This window comes from Larimichthys crocea, chromosome III (genome assembly GCF_000972845.2).
Source record: "Larimichthys crocea isolate SSNF chromosome III, L_crocea_2.0, whole genome shotgun sequence".
NCBI classification, from domain to species: Eukaryota; Metazoa; Chordata; class Actinopteri; family Sciaenidae; genus Larimichthys; species Larimichthys crocea.
Window position 1 is genome coordinate 1,450,931 of NC_040013.1, and position 24,521 is coordinate 1,475,451.

The 24,521-nt window shown below is 42.9% G+C and overlaps 3 protein-coding genes across 6 annotated transcripts in view; 2 read left to right on the plus strand and 1 right to left on the minus strand.

Annotated features, from left to right (window-relative positions):
• Positions 1-3,988: 3,988 nt before the first annotated feature.
• lgi3 (leucine-rich repeat LGI family, member 3) lies at positions 3,989-10,635 on the plus strand. The gene is made up of 9 exons (XM_010752663.3): positions 3,989-4,647; positions 5,257-5,328; positions 5,738-5,809; positions 7,923-7,994; positions 8,083-8,154; positions 8,248-8,417; positions 8,505-8,669; positions 8,745-8,835; positions 9,110-10,635. Exons 1-9 carry the CDS (start codon positions 4,439-4,441, stop codon positions 9,837-9,839), a joined length of 1,653 nt encoding a protein of 550 aa, XP_010750965.2. The 5' UTR covers positions 3,989-4,438; the 3' UTR covers positions 9,840-10,635.
• A 3,465-nt stretch (positions 10,636-14,100) lies between these two features.
• On the plus strand, positions 14,101-18,123 carry chmp7 (charged multivesicular body protein 7). Its single transcript, XM_027277849.1, has 10 exons — positions 14,101-14,617; positions 14,736-14,910; positions 16,021-16,206; positions 16,302-16,435; positions 16,805-16,853; positions 16,968-17,087; positions 17,161-17,259; positions 17,339-17,393; positions 17,461-17,658; positions 17,735-18,123. Exons 1-10 carry the CDS (start codon positions 14,361-14,363, stop codon positions 17,791-17,793), a joined length of 1,332 nt encoding a protein of 443 aa, XP_027133650.1. The 5' UTR covers positions 14,101-14,360; the 3' UTR covers positions 17,794-18,123.
• A 421-nt stretch (positions 18,124-18,544) lies between these two features.
• The window catches only part of ccdc92 (coiled-coil domain containing 92), a 13,945-nt gene continuing 7,968 nt past the window's right edge, over positions 18,545-24,521 (minus strand). For all 4 annotated transcript variants that reach the window (XM_027277850.1, XM_027277853.1, XM_027277852.1 and 1 more), the window contains one exon: positions 18,545-20,913. In XM_027277850.1, the coding sequence (XP_027133651.1) occupies positions 20,102-20,913 (812 nt within the window). In that variant the 3' untranslated portion in view covers positions 18,545-20,101. The remainder of the gene's footprint in view (positions 20,914-24,521) is intronic.

A 24,521-nucleotide genomic window follows, 5' to 3' on the forward strand; every position in this document is an offset into this window, starting at 1 on the left:
CGTGTGCGTACATGTCTTGAGTGAAGTAGGGTTAGGTGTGTGGAGCACGTTGCCCAGAGCGGATGGGGGATTTTCCCCTGAAAAGGACTGAGGTGAAGCACGTTTTCAGTCCCCCTCTTTTCTTCCTATTTTGTTTTTCCTGCTTCCTGTGCAGCCAGGAGGCGAAGCCGTGAAAACCAAACAGAAATGGAAACAGACGCACAGAGAGGTCTTTTCAGGCTTTCTTGGCCCGTAATCAGAATGGGATGTGGGTTTGAAACCGAACAAAGTGAGTGTTGAACGTGGCCATGACGTCGAGTTAAAGTTATCCAAACGGCGTCGGTTCCCCTTCGGCCTGACGAGGAGGTGTAAGAGCTCTGATTTTAGAAGACCGTAACGTGCCAGCAGACAGCAGAGGATATAATGAGATGGTGAAGAGTCTGGCACGCGGAGACAGGAACGCTTTGTGATGTCTGATGACTAATTTTTGCCAAACTCAAAAAAATAAAAAAAGGCCAAGTGCTCGAGCTCTCAGAGCGAGTGGTAGCTTGGCTGAACTTTCCTTTATTACTTTAAAAAAGTAGATATGAAACAAGTCGGCTCAAGAGGCACAGCTGTTAATGCCATCCACGACCTGACGGAGAAATGTGCTGAGGCTGCACTGCATGTAGAAACACACTGAGGTTTGTGTGTTTCAATGAAAAGGCCTGTCAGATATATTAAAAAATATATAAATTATGGTGTTTATTTGCTCAAAAAACAGACGTTCAGCAGGTAAGAGTCAGATATTTCCTTCAGGAGATGGTGGAGACCAGAAACGGAGCTAAAAGACAGTAAATATTGGGCTTACATTCATCGAGTGGACACAAACATGCCTCTAAATAGTCTCTAAAAGTGTAAATAACAAGTTCACCACAACCGACTAAAAGTTCAGTCGTTGTTGTATTTGTGACTTGTTTTTGCTGCCCCCAAGTGGCCAAAAAAATCAGCTATTGTAGGTTTAAAGAAGCTGTATGTATCGATAGATCACCTGTTAAATTTATACTCCGAATAGGTGCCAATATAACAAACCAAACAGCAAACATGCAGCTAAAGAGTCAGATATTTCCCTCAGGAGATGGTGGAGACCAAAAACTGAGCTAAAACACAGTAAATATTGGACTTACATTCATCAAGTGGACACAAACATGCCTCTAAATAGTCACTAAAAGTATAAATAATAAGTTCACCACAACCGACTAAAAGTTCAGTCGTGTTTCCAACTTGTTTTTGCTGCCCCCAAGTGGCCAAAAAAGGTCAGTTATTGTAGGTTTAAAAGGAGCTGTATGTAATAATCGGGTCACCTTTTGAATCTATAGTCCAAATAGGCAGCAACATATCACCAGAAACGTAAGCTAAAGCTGCTAAATTAGCTGCTAACTGTAGCTGCCATTAGCTAGTTTACTTCGTTAGCCGTGCAGCTAGCTCGGAGCGTTAGCGGAGTGTTGGCTTTGGAGGAACCCTCCAGGAGAACAAGGCCAGATGGAGACTGAACACATCCACAGATAGATGAGCTGTCTCCTGTGCCAGGACAGTCGTTTCCCCATCTCCACTCTTTTTTTTAAGCTAAGCTAACTAGCTGCTAACTGGCTCCAGCTTCATATTTACCGTACATAACACGTGTCGGGTATCTATCTTCTCGTCTAACTCTCATCTGACTAAATATGCACATTAAAAGAATAGTTCATGAAGCCAGAGGTGGTTTAGCTTAGCATGTTAGCCTCCAGCACTGAAGTTTATTAATAAATTGCTTCTCGTACAGACAACAACCAACAAGATGTTACATATTAATTAGACGTGCCCGGACAGCTGTTTGGAAGCTAAGCTAACTAGCTGCTAACTGGCTCCAGCTTCATATTTACCGCACATAACACGTGTCGGGTATCAATCTTCTCGTCTAACTCTCATCTGACTAAATAAGTCGTCGAAAACACAAATTAGCTGCTCCTGAAGTCGAAATCATTCATTCTTTGATGTGGTAACTTGTTTATTTCCCACAGCGCTCTTTCCAAAAACAGTATTTAAGTTTGAAACCTGTGATTTACTGAGTATATTTGTATAGAGAGAGAGAGAGACTTCTGCGTATTAATCTCAGCTGCATTTTCAGATTCCTCTGCCTCACACGGGGCATGTTAGGATCTCCAGCTGCTGTTTCATGCTCCGTTCTCTATGCCATGCAATTATGCCGGGTTCCCACCGGAGGTTGGGATTGGGTGGAGTAAGCTGAGGCATTAACTGCTCCTCACAGAGCATAACTTGACATAAAAAAAATCCACAAATAAGACTTAAGACGTGCTGCAGCAGAGCACAAAAGAAAATAAACCATAAAAATAGCTGCTGTTCAGGAAATGGCATTCCTCAACTGGAGCAGAGACGCCACCCATAATTCTGTTACTAATTCACATGAGAAATGAGTCTGAAGCCGCCTGTGACGTGCACGGAGGCTTCACAGATTTAAGAGATCTTTTTTGGAGACCTGATAGAAATCAAAGCGAGCCCAGGGCGACGAGGAAACATCTAACAGATTTCAAATGAAAGCCCTGAAGACGTTCTTCCCTCTTTCATCCATCAAAGATAATGATGCTTTTTATTTCATTTCATAGCTCGCAGTGGGCGGACGCATCAGAGACAATGAATATTAAAGGAAGACAACAATCATCTGCTTTAAAATCAGATGTTGCTGAGACCTGGACTGGACTGTGTCTGTCTGCATGTTTCAGGGACAACAGAGACGTCCGTTGTGAGGGAAGGCTGGTAATGCCTGGCACTGAAGGCTGCAGAACATCCACACTCTCTCTCGCTCTGCACGTGCATACACACTTTTATTTTGTAGGCAACAGCGCCCTCTCGTGTCACAAAGAGAGAGAGCCAGAGCTGGGAGCATGAAAAATAAAACACAGGTTCAGTTTGTGGAGCACTAAGAATAAAATGACATTTATCCCTCGTTCAGATCTTTGGTGAGGCCTTCAGGGATAATTTCAAGGTACACAAAGTTAAACGAGACATCCAGACGGGCTTCACACACGAGCAGGATCAGACAATGTGAGCACAGTCTGCAGAAATCAGTGTTTTTAAGTGTCTTATCCGTTTCATGCATGAAATAGATCAGCAAATTTCAATCTCACACGTGTTTCTGTTTCTACTTTAAAGCACTAAAACTGTGGCACAGGTTCAGTTCATGGAGCACGAGAGGTTCAGATAGAAAGAATAGAAATGTCTTCTTCTCCTGCAGTCGTAGAGTGGAAGTCATTTTCTCTGTTTAAGCGAGTTTATTATGTTAATTAGACAGCAGGAGGACGGGACGGGAGGATTCATCTGGAGCGTTTCGTAATCGCTTTCGTACTTGCAGCCATAAAGATCTTCAAAAGGTTTGAGTCACTCCATGTGAGGCCTTTAAGAAGATCTCCAGGGTACGAAGAGATAAATGAGAAATCAGATTTCAGGTCTTGAGACCAAAATGTGAACACAGGCTGCAGAAATCCACCCAGCTGAAGTGTTTTCAAGTTTCACACGTGACTGTAAAGCACAAAAACGTGACACACAGTTCACGGGGCACCAAGGTAAATGGACTGTACTTCTATAACGTCTGCATATCTCGTTCACACACTGATGGTTCAGCCTTCAGGATCTTGCTCAAGGACTCTTCAACATGCAGACTACATAGATCATCTGATCAGTGGACGACGAAGGTACAAAAAGACGAACAAGAAATCAAACTTCAGGAGAACAAATGAGCAGAAACTCCGTCCAGCAGAGTTTTTTATCTGTTTGGTGCCTGAAAGAAGTCAACAAAGTTGGATATTTAATTTATTCTTTTATCTAAATCACATTAAAGCAGAACAAGCACAAACAGCTGTGTAACGTCTGAAGGAGGAGTCATGTTGCAAACTGAAGTTCTGGTTGTTTACCAAGCAAGGGTTGCATTGTGGGAACTGTAGGCTGCTAAACTCTTTAATGATGTGAACTGTTTCTTCTTCTTCCCTTCGTTCTGCCTGCAGCAGTTCCCTCCACATAAACATGTCTGTCTAATTCCTCCAGCAGCATGTGATCCTCTTCACACCTCCTCCCTGCTCTTGTGTTTTAAGGTTGTGCAATAGTTAAATAATTCATTGTCAGCGTCGCTGCTGCTGCTGCTGCTGCTGCCTACAGGTCGTCGGTGCGGAGGAAAAAAGCTGCTCGCTCGTCATTCCTGCAGTGCGAGCTCTGGCAGCAGCTCCTGAGAGAGACAGAGCGCACAGATCCGAGGGAAGCTGCAGAGCACCCACACCCACCGAGGATACACAGGACTACCCTTACTCCTCCTCCTCCTCCTCCCTCCCTTCTCCAACTCTGCGCTCAGCATTATCACAACTGCTGCTCGGCTTTGCAGGGCAGCGACGAGCCCACTTGGCTTCAAGAAACTTCAAGAACAAGGAGGACGATGCTGCTTCAGCTTGGACCGAGATGGACGAGGCTGATCTGCTTTCTGTGCCTCCTCCTCCTCCTCTTCGGCTTGCCGGGGGAATCGAACGCCAGGAGAGCCCCGAAGATCCCCCGCTGCCCTGCGACCTGCTCCTGCACCAAAGACAGTGCCTTCTGCGTGGACACCAAAGCCATCCCCAAGAGCTTCCCCCCGGGGATCATCTCTCTGTGAGTTTGTCTTCATGACAGCGTGCAGGCTGGTACAGATGGCTACATCACTGATGTCACCCTGCATTATGTAATCATGCATGAAGCCCTGCTTGTCTTTTAAGTATCTGAATGTTTTCTTCATGTGTGTGATCACAGAATATTAATAACGTCTCTTTATGTGCTGAACTCGAGCAGTACGGTGAGTCCCGTCGAGCTCCAGGGAGGAACACTAACAATAGATCTCCCATCTCGCTGCAGGAGACCTGAGAGATTTAAATCTTCAAGATGACGCTCCATAAATGGAGCACACATATATTTAATGACCTGATGGGGGGAGGGGGGGGGTTATGTTTTGCTGAGAGGGTCACAAAGTGCTCCCCCCCATCAGCTGATATCGACCCCCGTCCATCCACCGTGGATCGGATGTTGAGTCAAGGGAGTAGCAGAGCTCGGCCTGGAGGAGGTGGCCTCATTTTACAATAGAGAAGAAGAAGAAGAAGTGAAGAAGTGAAGTTGTGTGTCCCAGTTTTTTCTGCACAGTCAATGTTGTGTTCTCACACACACACACACACACACACACACACACACACACACACGTGCGATGATCTGTGTTTTGTCCCCGAACAGGACGATGGTGAACGCAGCCTTCAGTACCATCCCAGAGGGAGCGTTCTCACACCTCCACCTGCTGCAGTTCCTGTGAGTTTAAAAAACACAACGCCGCGTGTTTTCATGCACGCACACACACACGCAGACGTCTTTTGTTTGCCGTTGGACAATGGAGGGACTTGAGCTACTAGAAATGAATGGTTATTGAAAACAGTGGTGACATAGCAGTAATAAGAGTAAAGTGGCTCTGTATCAGTGTCATTGCCAATCACTGACTCCCTTCAGCTCGGCCTCTGCGCGGACAAAGAGACGTTTATCCACTCAGATGCAATCATGAGTGTGTGCTCGTGTCCGTGTGTGTGTGTGTGTGTGTGTAAATTCAAAGTGTATTTACATTAAATCAGCTGAATTTGACGTAAAAAGCATCTTTAAATGTGTAAATATGTTAAAAATGTCACTTTATCTGCATGATTTGATCGTTACTGCGTCTTTTTCTCAGGTTGTTGAACTCCAACACGTTCACCATGATCGCTGACGACGCCTTTGCTGGTTTGTCTCACCTGCAGTACCTGTGAGTAACTACAACACAGGAAGTGCAGTTCCTCTAACGTCCACCTGAGGCTGGCTCCAGAAGTGAGTCAGTCTCCATAAGTCCCCATGTCCAAATGTCCAACTTCACAGCAGAAATAAACATGTTTACAGCCTGGTACAAAAAACAGTTTTGGTCTCTGTAGCTAATTTCCCCGTTCATGACAACTGTACTGAGGGTGAATTTATATACAACTCACCTGTTCACATTATATTAAGGCTTAAAGTTATGCAGGATTAAGAGCGTGGACGTTTTGATTGACAGGTGGGTGCTGTTACTGAGCAACCAGGCGTGATTCAGCCGCCGATGATTCATGTCTTTGCAGATTTTTAGATTAGAGGCAGGATAATCAACATGGTGGCGACCAAAGCCAACACACTGAGCTTCTGAACTACAACAACAGCAGCAGTCAGCCCAGCTCGGCGTCTGTCTTTCAGCCTTTTATTTCACCAAGCTCTCACCAACCACTAAAAGTCAGTCCCACATTTACTCTTGTCCGGCGGCTTCTTGCTCGCTCACTCTCTCCTTTTCTCTTCTTAGCTTCCTCCGTCAGCGTCCTCTTCACTCTCTCCTCCTCTGCCATCATGTCCATAGAGGCTGCTCGGGTTCTAGCACAACACTAGCGCCGTTCTCCATCAGTATCCCCCTCACCCCGTCCCGAGCCAGTGTAAAAAAAAAATATGATCCAGTTTCACCAGAATCAGTGAAATAGTTGCTGCTGTGTGACTTAGTGCCGTAAAGCGTTACGTACTTCTCCCGACCCGGAGCCCAAAGTTACATAGAGTGAGAACAGACGTACGAATGACAGAGACACCGTTCAGCTGATCACAGGTCAGTGTTAAAATCTGTCAGTTCATGAGAGAAAATGTTGCTTTAAACTCAGATTTTTTATCTTTTCAGTGTTTTCTAAAATAAACTGACTTTAAGCTGCACTGTTAGACTTCACTGTTGGACTCTGCAGAAGGCAACGAATGCCAAAAAGTAAAACTGGAAATAAATCCTCCTACGACAGCGGGCACGCTGCCTCTGTGGTGTGATAAAGCTGAATATGCCATTCTGTGAATTGATGGGCTTTAGAAAGCAGTTAGCTGATGGCCATGCCTCCGGCTGCTCGTCGTGTGGCTTTGGCTGCAGTCCTGCCATCGCTGCCACTATCGTCGCTCCCTGCATGATGATAAAGTTATATTTTAATATCCATCCACCTCCAGAGAGACTGCACATGCTGCATCGATAGAGGATCAAATGATGCTGACGCGTCGAGCCTCGGCTTTTACCGTCAGGACTCTCAGATTTGGTCATTTTAGCTGAAGCTTCTTCTCACAGCGTGGCGAGGACACGTCAGTGCAGCAACTACTACTCATGTAGAATCAAGTGACAGTTGTAGAGGGGGATAGATTTAACATGTCCAGTTGTTGGTAGTGCTCGGAGATGAGGTACTCTAAAAATGTCTGTATATTTTTATTTTAAAAACTGCCAAACCATGAGAGTAAAGACTGTAAAACATGCCATGAAGTCGTGTTTCAAAACCTTTATTCATACGCCACTTTAAGGGAATTTATACAGAATAAAGTACCCTATTATTTTATATTAGAGACTGTTAATTATACAGTAAAACACTGTTAATTTCATGTTTAATGTTGTCATTTTATTCCATATTTTAAAATGTCTGTAGACTTTATGGTGAAAAACTGGTGTTTTACTGTATAATTAACAGTCTCTAATATAAAATAATAGGCTACTTTATTCTGTATAAATTCCCTTAAAGTGGCGTATAAATAAAGGTTTTGAAACATGAAATTAACTCACATGCTTTTACCGTAATCTTAGAAAAGGTTATACCGTATTTTTAACGGTAGAATTCTGGCAGTTTTTCTTTAGTGTCGATATTTAGGATGTTTGTGAAGGTGGAGAACTGGTCGGACGTTCTACCCTGGTAGGGGCGAGAGATCGTGAGTCAGTTTGGACGTAATGCTGTACAGCACCCTTCACTGACGAACAAAACCTCGTCTCCAAACGAGGATGACGTTCTGTAACCGTGGATGAACTTCAGAGTTTGTTATCGCCGCGTGACCTCAGTGCTTTGTTCTCTTCTCAGGTTCATCGAGAACAACGACATCCAGGCGCTCTCCAAGTACACCTTCAGAGGACTCAAATCCCTGACTCATCTGTGAGTATCTGTGCTGAGATAATGAAGGTGGAGAAACTGAACAGATGGAGCTAAAATAGATGAATGATGAACCTCTGGACCTTTTCAGATCTCTCTCAAACAACAACCTGCAGCAGCTGCCGAGAGATCTCTTCAAACATCTCGACATCCTCACAGATCTGTAAGTGTGAAAACATCCCGAGAGCTTTGACCCTAAAACACGGGTTCTCTCAGTGTTCTGTCTTTATAAGCCCACGTACCGTCTGTTACTCAGAGACCTGCGGGGGAACTCTTTCCGCTGTGACTGTAAAATCAAGTGGCTGGTCGACTGGATGGAGAAGACCAACACTTCTGTTCCTGCGATCTACTGCGCGAGCCCGTTTGAATTTCAGGGACGGAGAATCCACGATCTGGCACCGCGAGACTTCAACTGCATCAGCGCAGGTTTCACCTCGTCTCTTCTGATAAACATTTGGCTGAAGGCTGAACTTCTATGGTTATCAAATATAATTCTGCGTTGTATTCTTGCAGATTTTGCTGTCTACGAGACCTTCCCTTTCCACTCGGTGTCGGTGGAGTCGTACGAGTTCAATGACGACCAGTTTGTGACCTTCGCTCAGCCTGATTCAGGGTTCTGCACCTTGTACGTGTGGGATCACGTGGAGATGGTCTTCAGGAGGTTTCATAACATCACCTGTAAGTTTCCCAATAATGAAAACATAAACATGTTAAAACATGAATCCTAATGACTCCTGTGGATCTCTCTTGCAGCTCGCTCTGCTGTGTACTGCAAACCGGCGGTCATAAACAACAGTCTTTACATGGTCGTGGCTCAGCTTTTTGGTGGATCTCATATCTACAAGTAAGACTTGTGACTGTGACCTTAAAGGAATAACTTTTAGGACATTTTGGAAGCTGTTATTCGCCTTCTTGACGAGATGGACGATGCATCTCTGCTGCCTCCCGTTATACAATAGTCAAAATATCGTGGATTCCAACTTATGTTGGAGTCGAGTCGGTACTGTAGTGATCGGGGTCAACCGGCTGATGGCTGAATTTGAAACCCTCGACAAGAAGGTGAATTTCCCAAAATGTTGCACCATTCCTTAAATCCTGAAACCTTTTTGTCGTCACAGGTGGGAAGAAGACCCGCAGCGCTTCGTAAAGATCCAAGACATCGACACCACTCGCGTGAGGAAGCCCAACTTCGTGGACACCTTCCAGGTGGATGAAGAGTGGTACTTTGTTGTCGCGGACAGCTCCAAAGCCGGCTCCACCAGCATTTACCGCTGGAACAGCAACGGTTTCTACTCCCACCAGTCCCTCCATCCCTGGCATCGGGACACCCACGTGGAGTTCCTCGACGTCGGGGGGAAGCCTCACCTGATTCTCTCCAGCGCCTCTCAGCCACCGGTGGTCTACCAGTGGAACCGAAGCCAGAAGCAGTTCGCCTTCTTCTCCCAGATCACCGAGCTGGCCGACGTGCAGATGGTTAAGCACTTCTGGGTGAGGAAGGTTCTTTACCTTTGCCTCACGCGCTTCATCGGTGACTCCAAGATCCTCCGCTGGGAAGGGCAGCGTTTCGTGGAGATCCAGACTCTTCCTTCTCGGGGCTCCATGGCGGTGTATCCGTTCACCGTCGGCCTTCGTCAGTACCTCATTCTTGGAAGCGACTTCTCCTTCTCCAGAGTGTACCTGTGGGATGACCTCACTCAGCGCTTTCAGCCCTTCCAGGAGCTCAACATGAGAGCCCCGCGGGCGTTCAGCCTGGTAGCTGTCGACAACAAGGACATTCTGCTGGCTGCCAGCTTCAAAGGCAACACCCTGGCCTACCAGCACCTGGTGGTGGATCTCAGTGCCAAGTAGACATGTTAAAACCGGAGCGAGAGGAGGAGGACGAGGCGTTTGTGAGCATTTATCAACACGTGCCAAATAAATGAAAGACTGCAAAATGTTTAAGCCATGTAACTAAAGGTCTGCTGTGTCACCTGATGTTTAAAGCGAGGCAACTAATTAAAAGATTAATCTATTTTTGATGCACTATCTCTTAACATCGTGTCATGGCAACGCTGCATCACTGCTTCCATCTATCTACGCCAGTTATTTGTATACTTTACTAAACAATGTGCATGTGCATCCACTGAAGACTGACTGTAAAAGATTTTGTAAGTTTATCTGTGTTGCATTTTGCATGACACAAATGGTACAAATGATATGATGTAAACCGAGCAATACTTAACCATCGCAATACTTAAAAAAAATCCTTGATTATATATGAGATAATCTGTTTTTTGGGGATTTAATGTTCGTTCTGCAATAATAACAAAGAGAGATCAGAGCCGGCCTGAAGCATGAGCAAAGACGAGGCGAGAGGGGCCAAAGTGTCTGACAATGTGAAATTTTCTTTATAATTTAAGTTTTTAAAAACAGATTCTTTGATTTTGTTATAGCGGATGTGAAAAATAAGAAACATTTTGGGGGATTATATCTAATAAACTGAAATCTGGGGATCCACACGAGCTATAACAAAGTCAAAGAATGTATATTAAAGTTATATAACAGTTCTAATCCTATGTTTTTGTTCTTGTTGCTGTGTATATTTGCACATGGAAGAGTTGATGTGAAGGGGGGTTCAATTAAATCCAGCTTATGGCCCCTAAAACGTCCCGTGTCCTGTCTTGAAACTGCTTTTCAAAAACCGTTATTGATAACCTAAAAACATTCGATCCTGCAGCTACCAGCAGGTTCTCCTGTTACAGCTGCACGCATTCAAGTGTAAACAGAGAACTTATCATTAACATAGATACTACATATATGTACTACAGATATACTACAATATATAACAATATAACTCATATCCCTGCTGCAAACAACAACATATATATATATATATATATATGGCAAATCTAAAAGATATAAATAGTACAAATATGGCAAATATAGCAGTATAAACAGAATGAACAGTATAAACTGAGATCTAGCAAAAATAAAAGGAGTATATGTGTAAACTGTTGTAAACAGTTTGAATGGTGTACAGCAATTGACTGTACATAGTGCAACTGAAGATAATATATAATAATTATGATTTATTAGTTTTTATAGGTGTTTCTATCTGCATTCATTGGGTGGTTTCAGAGAGTTACAACAGTTTGTAAACTCAATGAAAACAACTGATTATAGGAATTTATTGATATTAGAAAATGTAATTTTTACTTTTGCTGGTTCAGTACAAAGGATATATTGAATATATAGATGATACATGTGCACACATACAAATCATAAGTCAAATCAGCTCTAAATTTGGCTGAATTATGAAAGGTATAAGAGGTAACATGAAGAGCTGAAAGCTCTTCTTGTTGAGCTGAGTCAAATGATCTGACTCCCTAAAAAGAACCGAACTTCCCATCTCTACGACGGTGAACGGCGCTTTACGTGAACGTTAAAGCTCGTACGAGGTGTCGAGTGGTCCAGCTGCAGCGCAGAATATCTTCTAAACATCGAGATATCATGTTTGACTTCATGGGGACTCTAACAGTGGAGTATACATTAGTTATGGGAAGTTTTTTAGAACGTATCCCCCGCGATAAACGAGGGACCACTGTATATTAGTGATGGGAAGTTCTTTTTAGGGAGTGAGATCATTTGACTGGACGAGATTCTGAGTCAAATGATCCGACTCCCTAAAAAGAACCGAACTTCCCATTGAGTGCTTGCTTTAACATCTCAGCGTGTCTGGAGTGGGCGGAGTTCTCGCTCTCGCTCTTTTGGCACACACACACATATATATCCCCGCCCCTTCCCACTCGGCTCGAGTTATAAATGAAATGCTCGCCAGCCTTGGGCGGTTTCAGAGAGTTACGCAATGAAAACAATTGATTATAGGGATTTATTGATATTAGAAAATGTCATTTTTACTTTTGCTGCTTCAGTACAAAGGATGTATTGAATATATAGATGATACATGTGTACACATACAAATCACAAGTCAAATGAGTGCTAAATTTGGCTGTCAAGTTTGACTTCATAGGGACTCTAACAATGGAGTATACATTAGTGATGGGAAGTTCTTTTTAGGGAGTCAGATCATTTGACTGGCCGAGATTCTGAGTCAAATGATCCGACTCTCTAAAAAGAACTGAACTTCCCATCACTAGCGCGACCGCTTGCTTTAACATCTCAGCGTGTCTGGAGTGGGCGGAGTTCTCGCTCTCGCTCTTTTGGCACACACACATATGTCCCCGCCCCTTCCCGCACGGCCCTGAGTTATAAATGAAAGGCTCGCCAGCCTTGGGCGGTTTCAGAGAGTTACGCAATGAAAACAATTGGTTATAGGGATTTATTGATATTAGATAATGTCATTTTTACTTTTGCTGCTTCAGTACAAAGGATGTATTGAATATATAGATGATACATGTGTACACATACAAATCATAAGTCAAATGAGTGCTAAATTTGGCTATCAAGTTTGACTTCATAGGGACTCTAACAATAGAGTATACAGTCGTCCCTCGCTATAACGCGGTTCACTTTTCGCGGACTCGCTGTTTCGCGGATTTTTTTTACAGCGTACTGTACAGTATGAACGCGCATTATGTTCTGCGTCCTGATTGGCTAAGGGAGTACTGTACAAAATGTGTGTAAAAAGGTGTATAAAAGTGTGTGGTTAGGGGTTTGACGGCCTTAAAACATGGATAATAATTGTAAACCTTACTTCGCGGATTTCGTTTATCGCGGGTTATTTTTAGAACGTATCCCCCGCGATAAACGAGGGACCACTGTACATTAGTGATGGGAAGTTCTTTTTAGGGAGTCAGATCATTTGACTGGACGAGATTCTGAGTCAAATGATCCGACTCCCTAAAAAGAACCGAACTTCCCATTGAGTGCTTGCTTTAACATCTCAGCGTGTCTGGAGTGGGCGGAGTTCTCGCTCTCGCTCTTTTGGCACACACACACATATATATCCCCGCCCCTTCCCACTCGGCTCGAGTTATAAATGAAATGCTCGCCAGCCTTGGGCGGTTTCAGAGACTTACGCAATGAAAACAATTGATTATAGGGATTTATTGATATTAGAAAATGTCATTTTTACTTTTGCTGCTTCAGTACAAAGGATGTATTGAATATATAGATGATACATGTGTACACATACAAATCATAAGTCAAATGAGTGCTAAATTTGGCTATCAAGTTTGACTTCATAGGGACTCTAACAATAGAGTATACAGTCGTCCCTCGCTATAACGCGGTTCACTTTTCACAGACTCGCTGTTTCGCAGATTTTTTTTACAGCGTACTGTACAGTATGAACGCGCATTATGTTCTGCGTCCTGATTGGCTAAGGGAGTACTGTACAAAATGTGTGTAAAAAGGTGTATAAAAGTGTGTGGTTAGGGGGTTTTACGGCCTTAAAACATGGATAATAATTGTAAAACTTACTTCGCGGATTTCGTTTATCGCGGGTTATTTTTAGAACGTATCCCCCGCGATAAACGAGGGACCACTGTACATTAGTGATGGGAAGTTCTTTTTAGGGAGTCAGATCATTTGACTGGCCGAGATTCTGAGTCAAATGATCCGACTCCCTAAAAAGAACCGAACTTCCCATTGAGTGCTTGCTTTAACATCTCAGCGTGTCTGGAGTGGGCGGAGTTCTCGCTCTCGCTCTTTTGGCACACACACACATATATATCCCCGCCCCTTCCCACTCGGCTCGAGTTATAAATGAAATGCTCGCCAGCCTTGGGCGGTTTCAGAGACTTACGCAATGAAAACAATTGATTATAGGGATTTATTGATATTAGATAATGTAATTTTTACTTTTGCTGCTTCAGTACAAAGGATGTATTGAATATATAGATGATACATGTGTACACATACAAATCACAAGTCAAATGAGTGCTAAATTTGGCTGTCAAGTTTGACTTCATAGGGACTCTCACAATAGAGTATACATTAGTGATGGGAAGTTCTTTTTAGGGAGTCAGATCATTTGACTGGCCGAGATTCTGAGTCAAATGATCCGACTCCCTAAAAAGAACCGGACTTCCCATTGAGTGCTTGCTTTAACATCTCAGCGTGTCTGGAGTGGGCGGAGTTCTCGCTCTCGCTCTTTTGGCACACACACACATATATATCCCCGCCCCTTCCCGCACGGCCCTGAGTTATAAATGAAACCAGCCTTGTGTCGTGTTGTTGTTGTTGTTGTTGTTAGCTCGGGTTAGCCTGCACTTGAACGCATCATGGTGAAGTAGCGGTTAGCTCCGGTTGTCATGTGAGCCTCGGCTTTGCGTTGAGAACCCTCCCCGCGCACGACAGCTCGTCCTCGGCGTCACTCGGTGAGTGAGCGCGGGGAGCTGAGCGGCCTAGCTGCTAACTCGGATAAAGATGTCCGCCCGGATGAGCCTGCCGCCGGACTGGGACGACGACGAGCGGATGAACTTTCTGTTCTCCGACTTTAAGGAGAACCGAGACGTCAACACGTCGGACTGGGACGGGAAGATGGACTTCTGGTCGGCTCTGGTTCTGAAGAGCTGCCGGCACCGAGGCACCGTGTGCGTCAGCCTGCAGGAGCTCAACGACACGTTCAGGCGGAGGGAGCGAGCCCCGCTGGGCCTGCCGACCGTCCTCCAGAGCATGGCCCGGTGAGTGACACCGAGTCCCCGCTGAGTGTGGCCGTCTGCCTGCTCACCTGTCTGTCTGCTCACCTGTCTGTCTGCCTGCTCACCTGTCTGTCTGCTCACCTGTCTGTCTGTCTGTCAGGTGTGGGAAGATCCAGAGGGAGTCGGAGTTCGCCGCTAACGTGGACTGTGGCTGGCTGTCCTGGGGGGTCGGCCTGCTCCTGGTGAAGCCCCTGAAGTGGACCTTCTCCACCCTGCTGGGGAGCAGCCGGGAGGTTCCCCTGGAGGAGTCGTTTGTTGTCATTGAGCTGGTGAAGGTTTGTACAAGATTCATGCATGTTTTATGTGTTTGAACTAACTGGAACACCCCCCCATCCAAACTGGACTTTACAGAACCACAGACTCTTGGTTTCTCTTTCCCTTCATCTATCTGGACATGAAGTTTATTATGGCAGCTGTAAAGTCAGTCAGTCATCATCTATCTGCTCTAACGACGCACTAAATCTAATCTGCTGATTCCAAGAGTCAGTTTTTTCTGAGTCAAATGATCCGACTCCCTAAAAAGAACTGAACTTCCCATCCCAGTTTATTGAGTTAGAGTTTTATGCTGATTGCCCTGGTCACCATGGACACACCGCTGTAAGTTCTGTTTGGTCTGATGCTGTTTTTGTAGTTTTCAAATCTTGTAACTTTTCCATCCTAGTGTTTGATTTCCATAGGTTTATATTTCCTTTGTTCCACATCATGTCTGCTCCTGATACTGCCCTGACTCCTTTTGCTGTATTTGTGCTAGTTTCACCAAGTCAGAGCAAAGCAAACATCAGTGCATCTGTCAAACGAGCATATTTTACATATTTTAAAGTAAAACTCTGTGATCAAGACAACAAGACATGGACCCCTCACAAAGTGTGCAAGCAGTGTGTGGAGAGTTTACGGATAAACAGTTGCATTTGGTGTCCCCAAAAAGATCATTGGACTGTGACTTTAGTGAAAACAAGCACATGTCTGTTAAGTTACAGGATTTGTTTTAAGAAAACAGGATCCTATAGTTCAAAATCTCGACGTGATTGAGAAAAACTCAGATCAGTTTTGGATTCTGCATCCAGAAATTAAACAGCTGTCAAACCTAACTCAACAAAAACTGTGTTCCCCAGTGTGATTGTACTTTAAAGTCTAACTGCACGGTTAAAGAGACGAGGAGCTAAATTCACACATGAAGCTGAATAATCCGACGAATTGGCTGGAAACTCAAATTTATTTCATCATTCTGAGTCCAAATCTTCTGATTTCAGCAACGTGTGAATATTTTCTGCTTTCTTTCGTTTTACGGACCAAACGGCGAATTGATGACTTGTTAGTTGCAACCGTACTCGATCTAAAGACGTGACGTGTGCATCTCTTCCTGCATCTGATGTTTTGTGTTCCAGGAGAAAGCGGCGGAGTTACTCCGGGTGTATCGCAGCAGTGAGTTTGCAAACAGCTCCATCCTCTCCTTCCAGGAGCTCTGCGCTCTCTCTGCTGACGTCTGTGCTGACGAGAGCACCCTGTGCATGGCTCTGCTGCAGCTGCAGAGGGACAAGCAAGTGACGGTGTCCCTGCACGAAGGCGAGAAGGTGAAGTAACCTGCTGTCCCACAAACGAACACAGAGAGAGAGAGAGGGTTTGTCCTCTGACTGCTGCTGGCGTGTTTTCTGTGTCTTCTTTACAGATTGTAAAGTTCTGCCAGCCCGGGCAGGACCGCGTTTCTCCGGTCAGTGACGTCGATATCGGCGTCTACCAGCTGCAGCGCAGCGAGAAGCTGCTGGGAGAGCGGGTGGAGAAGCTGGGCCTCGAGGCTGACAAGTACATGTGAACTCTAATACTTTGTTCAGATGCTCTGGACGCTTTTATCAGGTCTCAAAGTGTCTTCTGACTCCAGAGCTGCTGCGAGCAGAGTCTGTGCACAGCTGCACATTCGCTGACGCTGCTTCTGCGTCACCAGCTGACGTAGATACCGACGCCTACGTCATTACCAACACACGCAGACTGCAGCTGATGATGTGCAGACGCTGTTTACTCAACAGAAAGTCTGATGCTGTTTCTGTTGTTGGACTAGATATGCATCCAGTAGCAGCATGCAAACATACTTTAAAATGAACCTGAGATAAATTTAAATTAAAACCTGCGGAGGCCGAAGTTTGTTTTGAACCGCTCTGTGTTTTCTTCGTGCAGATGCAAAGAGGAAGCCAGGACGCTGCTGCGGGAAGGAAAGAAGTCCCAGGTACTGATTTCATGCAGCGTTTCAGTGTGTGTGTGTGTCCTGATATCATAAATAGAATATTAGAATGAAGGTAAAATGTGTCACGTGTGATCCTGATGTTTTTCTGTCCGTCAGGCGCTGAGATGTTTACGAGGCCGCAAACGTGTGGAGAAGCGAGCGGACAACTTGTTTGCCAAGCTGGAGTCCATCCGAGGAATCCTGGACCGAATCGCTCAGTCGCAGACGGATAAGATGGTGAGGGACCGACGTCTTTCTCCTCTGTGTGGGTTTGTTGTCAGTCCTCTGCAGCTCTCTGAACTCTCTGCAGGTCATGCAGGCCTACCAGGCCGGAGTGTCGGCTCTGAGGCTGTCTCTGAAGGACATGAGCGTGGAGCGAGCCGAGAACCTCGTGGATCAGATCCAGGAGGTAAGATAAAGGACACACTGCGCTTTGACCACCAGGGGTCGCTGTCACTGACACTAATGAGTGATCTGAACTCTTCCAGCTGTGCGACACCCAGGACGAGGTGAACCAAGCCATATCGAGTGTGAGCGGCGCAGGTATGTCCCGCATCTTTAAAACACGTGTTCTGTCTGAGTACGAAGATCTGAGTGTGCGTCGTTGTAGATGAAGACGTGGACGAGCTGGAGGAGGAGCTGAAGTCTCTGCTGGACGAGTCGAAGCCGGACTCCATCTCAGGCTTCCCCGAAGTCCCGACGGGCGGCCTGCCACCTTCAGGCGAGCCTGCCGTACCGTACCGGCACCTGGACATCAGCGCCGAGCAGCTGGAGGAAGAGCTGAGTCAGTTAACACTCACAGATTCAGGTCGGTGCTCTTCATCTTCCTCACGGTCTTTAATATAAACGCTGTGACGTGACACGTGGTCGTCTTTGTGTCTCAGGCTGCCAGCAGAAGAAGAAAACCACGTCGCCCGTTAAGAGTCTGGAGCCGGCGCAGTGACGGAGCGGCGGGTTTGAAGCTTCGACATATCAAACGGTGAAATCCGTTAAAAATGAGAAAACACAAATACTAAAGAACTGAATCAGGATGAAACGAGGCACTTTCCAGGTCTGTAATGATGAGGATGATTTTAACAGGTTAAATCTCTTCAAGATGCTTTTTAATTTGTTCGTGTGTTGTCGTGTGTCGTCTTCAGTGGCCTTTTGAAAACTGTAAATATGAAAGTTAAAGAGCACAACATGCCAAAAGAGTCTGTTTAGTCTCATTACTCCGTGTGCAGCCGAGAAGTGACTTTAACCAGAAATAAACTTTATTTTAATCACTTTGTCAGAGCAGCTGTCTGTTTGTTCTCGTCGGTCACGTCGGCGCTCCACACACTAAAGCGACTCGGATTAAATTTATTTAGAAGTTATCTGGCAGAAGAAATCTTGAATTTTTCAGGATAACCGTCTGTCATAAATCAAATGTGCTACCACAGCCTGGAGATAAATCAGTTTCCAGGCGACGTCTTGTAGCTCCTGCGTCGACCCTCCCAGGTGCATGCTGGTCCTGTAACCTGCCTTACTTCTTGTGTAAGCTCAGGTGTCGACAGTCTGTGCAGCGCTGTGGCCACCAGAGGTCGCTGTCGTTCAAACTCAGGTTTTTATGAATCAATCAGATCATTAACTTGTTTGTTTGACCTCTGACACGTCTCTGTGTCTGTCTCCGTCTCAGAAGCGTTTCTCCCTCCCAGACTTTGTTCACTTGCTCATTTTCCTGCTTCATGTGGAAATATGCTACTCGCTTCATTTGGATCTGTGCTGTGGCACCGACACGTCGGCAGCAGATCCTCCAGGAGTCCTGACACATTTCACAGTCTGATCTTTGTAAAACAGAAGATAGAAATGTCATTTGGTCTTCATCATGGTTAGTATTTCTGACTTTGGTCGTCATCATGGTTAGTATTTCTGACTTTGGACGTCATCAGGGCTAGTATTTCTGACTTTGGTCGTCATCATGGTTAGTATTTCTGACTTTGGTCGTCATCATGGTTAGTGTTTCTGACTTTGGTCGTCATCATGGTTAGTGTTTCTGACTTTGGTCTTCATCATGGTTAGTGTTTCTGACTTTGGTCGTCATCATGGTTAGTATTTCTGACTTTAGTCAGTGTCTCTACCCTCTGATAGTTTGGTCTACCCACAGCAAACATGAATTCAATGAATCGGTCCGTCTGTTAAAAGTGTGGAGGCCGGATCGGAAACAGTTTGAAGGTCGTCTTTCTTCAACAGAGGGTTCAACCTGAGGCGACTGGACTCATCTTTGTTCACCTTTGTTGAAGAAAGACGTCAAATGTGTTTCAGTTTGTGGTCGATCCTCAGGAGAACGTTTATTCAGGAGACACATTATGATCATCTTTAAGTTTTATTTTTTTCAGCTCAGGGAAGAAAAGAAATCAAAGTTTCATCGTGTTTCACTTTAAAGTAAGCACAGTGTTGTCATGGATACCGGCAGCTTCCATCAGCTCTTCGCTGTGATTGGAGGAGGACGTCGTCTTCTCGTCCATCAAACAGAAACAAAGTGACCAAACCAAAAACAACAAACAAAACAAAGCATCGCTTTATTGTCTGCATCTCTACGTACAGTCAGGACAGAGTGATGTCACCGGGAAGCAGGTTACTGACGGTTACAGGGCGGAGCTTCAGTGTCAAACAATAAATTAAAAAAGAATACAAACGTTCAGCCTTTAGAAAGTTCCAGTTAATATCACAAAGTCCTGTTACAGCAGTGGTTTTTAAAAATGCCCCTTTATCACAAAGAACACCAGACGTGAGTCCTCTCTTCTCGTCTCACACACTCACACACACTCTCTCTCTCACACACACACACACATGTACGCCCTTCGTTTCACACTCCGAAGCTCGCAGCTCGCCGGCTAAATGTGACGTTACTACACGGATACAGAAGAAGATGAGACGTCTCGTTTATATCAGCCACGACTAACTAACGCTACACAGCTTGTGTTTATGGTCGAGCAGGCACTGATGCAGATATTTGGCTGAGAGTTTGTCGTGTGCGCCACATAAGACAGGATGAAGTGTGTGTGTGTGTGTGTGTGTGTGTGTAATAGGATATATCATAAATAAGAAACATTTGGCATGCGTCAAAAAACAAAAGTCTGGATGAAGAGAACGATCTTTGTCGTATTGCAGTGTGTGCATAAAAAGCAGGCTACACAGTGTGTCAGGCTCCGTCCTGCTCTTGCAGTGTAGTGTGTGTTTACAGTAGGTGTGTGTGTGTGTGTGTGTGTGTGTGTGTGTGTGTCGCAGTGTTAAACTGTCCTGTCGGCGCCCGAGCGCTTCCGCACGACCTTCTCCTCGTTGACCTGGTCCACCGCCAGCGTCTCCAGCTCGGCCTGCGGTGGTGCCGGGGGAGCGGTGCCGTGCGGGATGCGGTGCGCCACGCCCACGTGAGCCCTGTACTGACGGTCCCGGGCGGGGCTGTGGCGAGGGCTGGCCACGGCGCCCAGGGGAGCGACGGCCGAGGAGCGCTCGGAGGAGATGGGAGGGATGACGGCGGGGCGTTCTCGCACCACCTGCGGCTCAGGGGAGTCTCTCCCGGCCTGCAGGAAGGGCGTGGGGTCGGGCATGGCGTCCACCGTCTCCCGCAGGACCAGTCGTCTGCCGTCTGGGCCGAGCCGGTACACCTCCGTCAGCTCCGGGTGAAGGGGCTGGGAGAGGCTCTTCTTCATGCGGCGCCGGGGCGTCTCCGGCTGCCTGTCTTTGGGCGGAGGAGGCGTGGGCTTGTACGAGGTCACCGGGCTGACGTTGGGGCTCGCCTCGGACGAGCTGCCGGCCAGCAGCTTCTTCTTGGTGGCGTGCAGCTGCGAGGTGAGGTACGCGATGGTGCTCGCTCTCTGCTCCAGCTCCCCGGACAGCACCGCCAGCTTGTGGCTCTTCATCTTCAGCTCCTCCAGGTACTTCTTCTCGCGCTCCTTGATGGTGTTCTCCAGCACCGAGATCATGGCGTTCTTCTGCTCCAGGTCCCTGAGCAGCTCCGTGTTCTCCTCCTCCTTCTTCTTCAGCTGGGCCTCCAGCTCCTCACACCTCCTCTGCAGCTCCTTGCATCGGGCCTCGCTGCTGTCTGCACACAAACAAACAGACCACAGACGATCGTGAGGACATTAAGCGCAGACGATGGACAGTGGAGACTCTGCAGCTGCTGTCTCACATTTCAGCGACGCCACCGCCCTCCTGACCTTCACCCGCCCCGCCCAGACGCGCCATGCTTTACATCTAAGTCTCCTGTCAGATGATGCCGTGGTTTCACTGAGCAGGCTGCATCAGCTGCTCTGACAGATAATCTCATTTCCTCGCCTGTGAACCCGGTGATACCCGGCGTGCCTCAGACTCTCGTGGGTTTGAATCCCAGCAGTGTTGTGACTCCGTGTCACGGCCATGGTAACGTGAAAAGAAGAGGAGGAGGGGGAGGGGGAGCTAATGAACAGCAGGGAGTCCCACAATGCAATGCTTCCTGGGTGGATTTTTGTCACCAGGAGACGGGCCGAGCCGTTTCCAGCAGGAAACAGATTTACGACCTCGGGGGAGGTTTCTCTGTCTGCAGCTGAAACACCGAGTCCCATGATTCTCATGCTGCACCAGAAGAAACTGAAACAATAATGTTTATTTTATTTTATTTTACAGACTGACGATAAGAACACGACTTCAAGGAGCAGTGAACGTCTCATTCTCCAGAATGTGGAGTCATTCATCATGTAACAGACGTTACTGAAGCTCAGAGAAAGGAAACAGCTTTAATACTCGAGGAACACGTTATGTCTTTTAGATTTTTATTCAGAATTTTATTCTATGAAGAAACAACTTTCAAATTTATTTTTTTCACTTTGATCTTTTTACACTTTCAGATTTTTGTCACTTTTAGATTTCTTTCAGTTTCAGATTTTTTTTTTCCTTCAGATTAGTTTTTTCAGTTTTTTTTTTTTTTCACTCTGTGACAGCGTATCGGTGAACGTCGAGGACCGTCCTCATGTTGCCTTCAGCAAAAAGAATCATCATTAACTCATTAACTGTTGATCTTGAACTTTGAAAAATAAAATTATGTATTCAAATTGTTTTTGTTTTTTTATTTTGTCTTCAGTTTCAGATTTTATGATTTCAGATTACAGTTTCAAATCTTTTTTTTTTTTTTTGTTTAAAATTTTTTTTTTTTAAAGGAAAAAAACAAATGGGGAAACGAAAAAAATAAACTCAAAACAAAACACAAAAAATCTAAATAAAAAAAATCTAGAACTGAAAAAAAAATCTTCAAATGGAAAAAAAACTCTAAAACTGAAAAAAACTATTTTTAAACAAAAAAAAAATCTAAAACAAAACAAAAAATATCTAAAACTGAAAAAAAATCTAAAACTTAAAAATCTTAAAATGAAAAAATGGAGAAAAAAAGAAATCTAAAACGTAAAAAATCTTAAAATGGAAAGAAAAATCTAAAACTAGAAAAAAAATCTAAAACTGAGAAAAAAATAACGTAAAATCTAAAATAAAAAAAAAAATAATCTAAAACTAAATTAAATGTATTCAAATTGTTTTTTTTATTTTTGTCTTCAGTTTCAGATTTTATGATTTCAGATTACAGTTTCAAATCTTATTTTTTTAGTTTCAGATTTCTTTTTGGCTTTTTTTATGTGGATATGGTATAAACAAAGTATTGAATCATAATTATACTAGCATTAACTGATATGTTGTCACTCAGGGCCAAAAGTCTGAAGCTGAAAAAATCTAAAACTGAAAAAAACGAAAACTTAAAAAATCTAAAACAAAAAAAAAATTAAAAAAACTAAAAAAATCTAAAACTTAAAAAAATCTTATAAAAGAAAAAAAAAATCTAAAACTGAAAAAAAAACAATTAAACTAAAAAAATAAAATCTAAAACAAACATTTTTTTCTAAAAAACTAAAAAAAATCTAGAACTAAAAAATCTAAAAAAACATCTAAAATACTTAAAACTGAAAAAAATCTAAAACTTAAAAAATCTTAAAATGAAAAATGGAGCTCCATTTTTCATTTTAAGATTTTTTAAGTTTTAGATTTTTTTCAGTTTTAAGATTTTAGATGTTTTTTTAGATTTTTTAGTTCTAGATTTTTTTTAGTTTTTAGAAAAAAATGTTTGTTTTAGATTTATTTTTTTTTAGTTTAAATTGTTTTTTTTTCAGTTTTAGATGTTTTTTTTTCCTTTTATAAGATTTTTTAAGTTTTAGAATTTTTTTCAGTTTTTAAATTTTTTTTTTGTTTTAGATTTTTTAAGTTTTCGTTTTTTTCTCAGTTTTAGATTTTTTCAGCTTCAGACTTTTGGCCCTGAGTGACAACATATCAGTTAATGCTAGTATAATTATGATCCAATACTTTGTTTATACCATATCCACATGAAAAAAAGCCAAAAAGAAATCTGAAACTAAAAAATAAGATTTGAAACTGTAATCTGAAATCATAAATCTGAAACTGAATACAAAAATAAAAAAACAATTTGAATACATTAATTTAGTTTTAGATTATTTTTTTTTTTAGTTTTAGATTTTTAGTTTTTTTTTTCTCAGTTTTAGATTTTTTTTCTAGTTTTAGATTTTTCTTTCCATTTTAAGATTTTTTACGTTTTAGATTTCTTTTTTTCTCCATTTTTTCATTTTAAGATTTTTAAGTTTTAGATTTTTTTTCAGTTTTTAGATATTTTTTGTTTTGTTTTAGATTTTTTTTTTGTTTAAAAATAGTTTTTTTCAGTTTTAGATTTTTTTTCCATTTGAAGATTTTTTTTTAGTTCTAGATGTTTTTTTTATTTTAGATTTTTGTTTTGTTTTCGAGTTTATTTTTTTCGTTTCCCCATTTGTTTTTTTCCTTTAAAGGAAAAAAACAAATGGGGAAACGAAAAAAATAAATCAAAACAAAAACAAAAAAATGCTAAATAAAAAACATCGAGAACTAAAAAAAAACTTCAAATGGAAAAAAAATCTAAAACTGAAAAAAACTATTTTTAAACAAAAAAAAATCTAAAACAAAACAAAAATATCTAAAAACTGAAAAAAAATCTAAAACTTAAAAATCTTAAAATGAAAAAATGGAGAAAAAGAAATCTAAAACTAAAAAATCTTAAAATGGAAAGAAAAATCTAAAACTAGAAAAAAAATCTAAAACTGAGAAAAAAATAACGTAAAATCTAAAACTAAAAAAAAAATAATCTAAAACTAAATTTATGTATTCAAATGTTTTTTTATTTTTGTATTCAGTTTCAGATTTTATGATTTCAGATTACAGTTTCAAATCTTATTTTTTTAGTTTCAGATTTCTTTTTGGCTTTTTTTTATGTGGATATGGTATAAACAAAGTATTGAATCATAATTATACTAGCATTAACTGATATGTTGTCACTCAGGGCCAAAAGTCTGAAGCGATAAAAATCTAAAACTGAGAAAAAAACGAAAACTTAAAAAATCTAAAACCAAAAAAAAAATTTAAAAAAACTGAAAAAAATTCTAAAACTTAAAAAAATCTTTAAAAAGGAAAAAAAAAATCTAAAACTGAAAAAAAAACAAGTTTAAACTAAAAAAATAAATCTAAAACAAACATTTTTTTCTAAAAAACTAAAAAAAATCTAGAACTAAAAAATCTAAAAAATACATCTAAAAAAATCTTAAAACTGAAAAAAATCTAAAACTTAAAAAAATCTTAAAATGAAAAATGGAG

What these genes read in the sequence shown, in the direction of transcription:
- lgi3 (XM_010752663.3), top strand. Translation starts at nt 4,439, where the DNA reads ATGCTGCTTCAGCTTGGACCGAGATGGACGAGGCTGATCTGCTTTCTG. An exon ending in CTTCAACTGCATCAGCGCAG is followed by an intron (nt 8,418 to 8,504) that starts GTTTCACCTCGT and finishes GTATTCTTGCAG; the next exon opens with ATTTTGCTGTCTACGAGACC. An exon ending in GAGGTTTCATAACATCACCT is followed by an intron (nt 8,670 to 8,744) that starts GTAAGTTTCCCA and finishes TCTCTCTTGCAG; the next exon opens with CTCGCTCTGCTGTGTACTGC.
- chmp7 (XM_027277849.1), top strand. Translation starts at nt 14,361, where the DNA reads ATGTCCGCCCGGATGAGCCTGCCGCCGGACTGGGACGACGACGAGCGG. An exon ending in GGGAAGGAAAGAAGTCCCAG is followed by an intron (nt 16,854 to 16,967) that starts GTACTGATTTCA and finishes TCTGTCCGTCAG; the next exon opens with GCGCTGAGATGTTTACGAGG. An exon ending in TCGTGGATCAGATCCAGGAG is followed by an intron (nt 17,260 to 17,338) that starts GTAAGATAAAGG and finishes GAACTCTTCCAG; the next exon opens with CTGTGCGACACCCAGGACGA.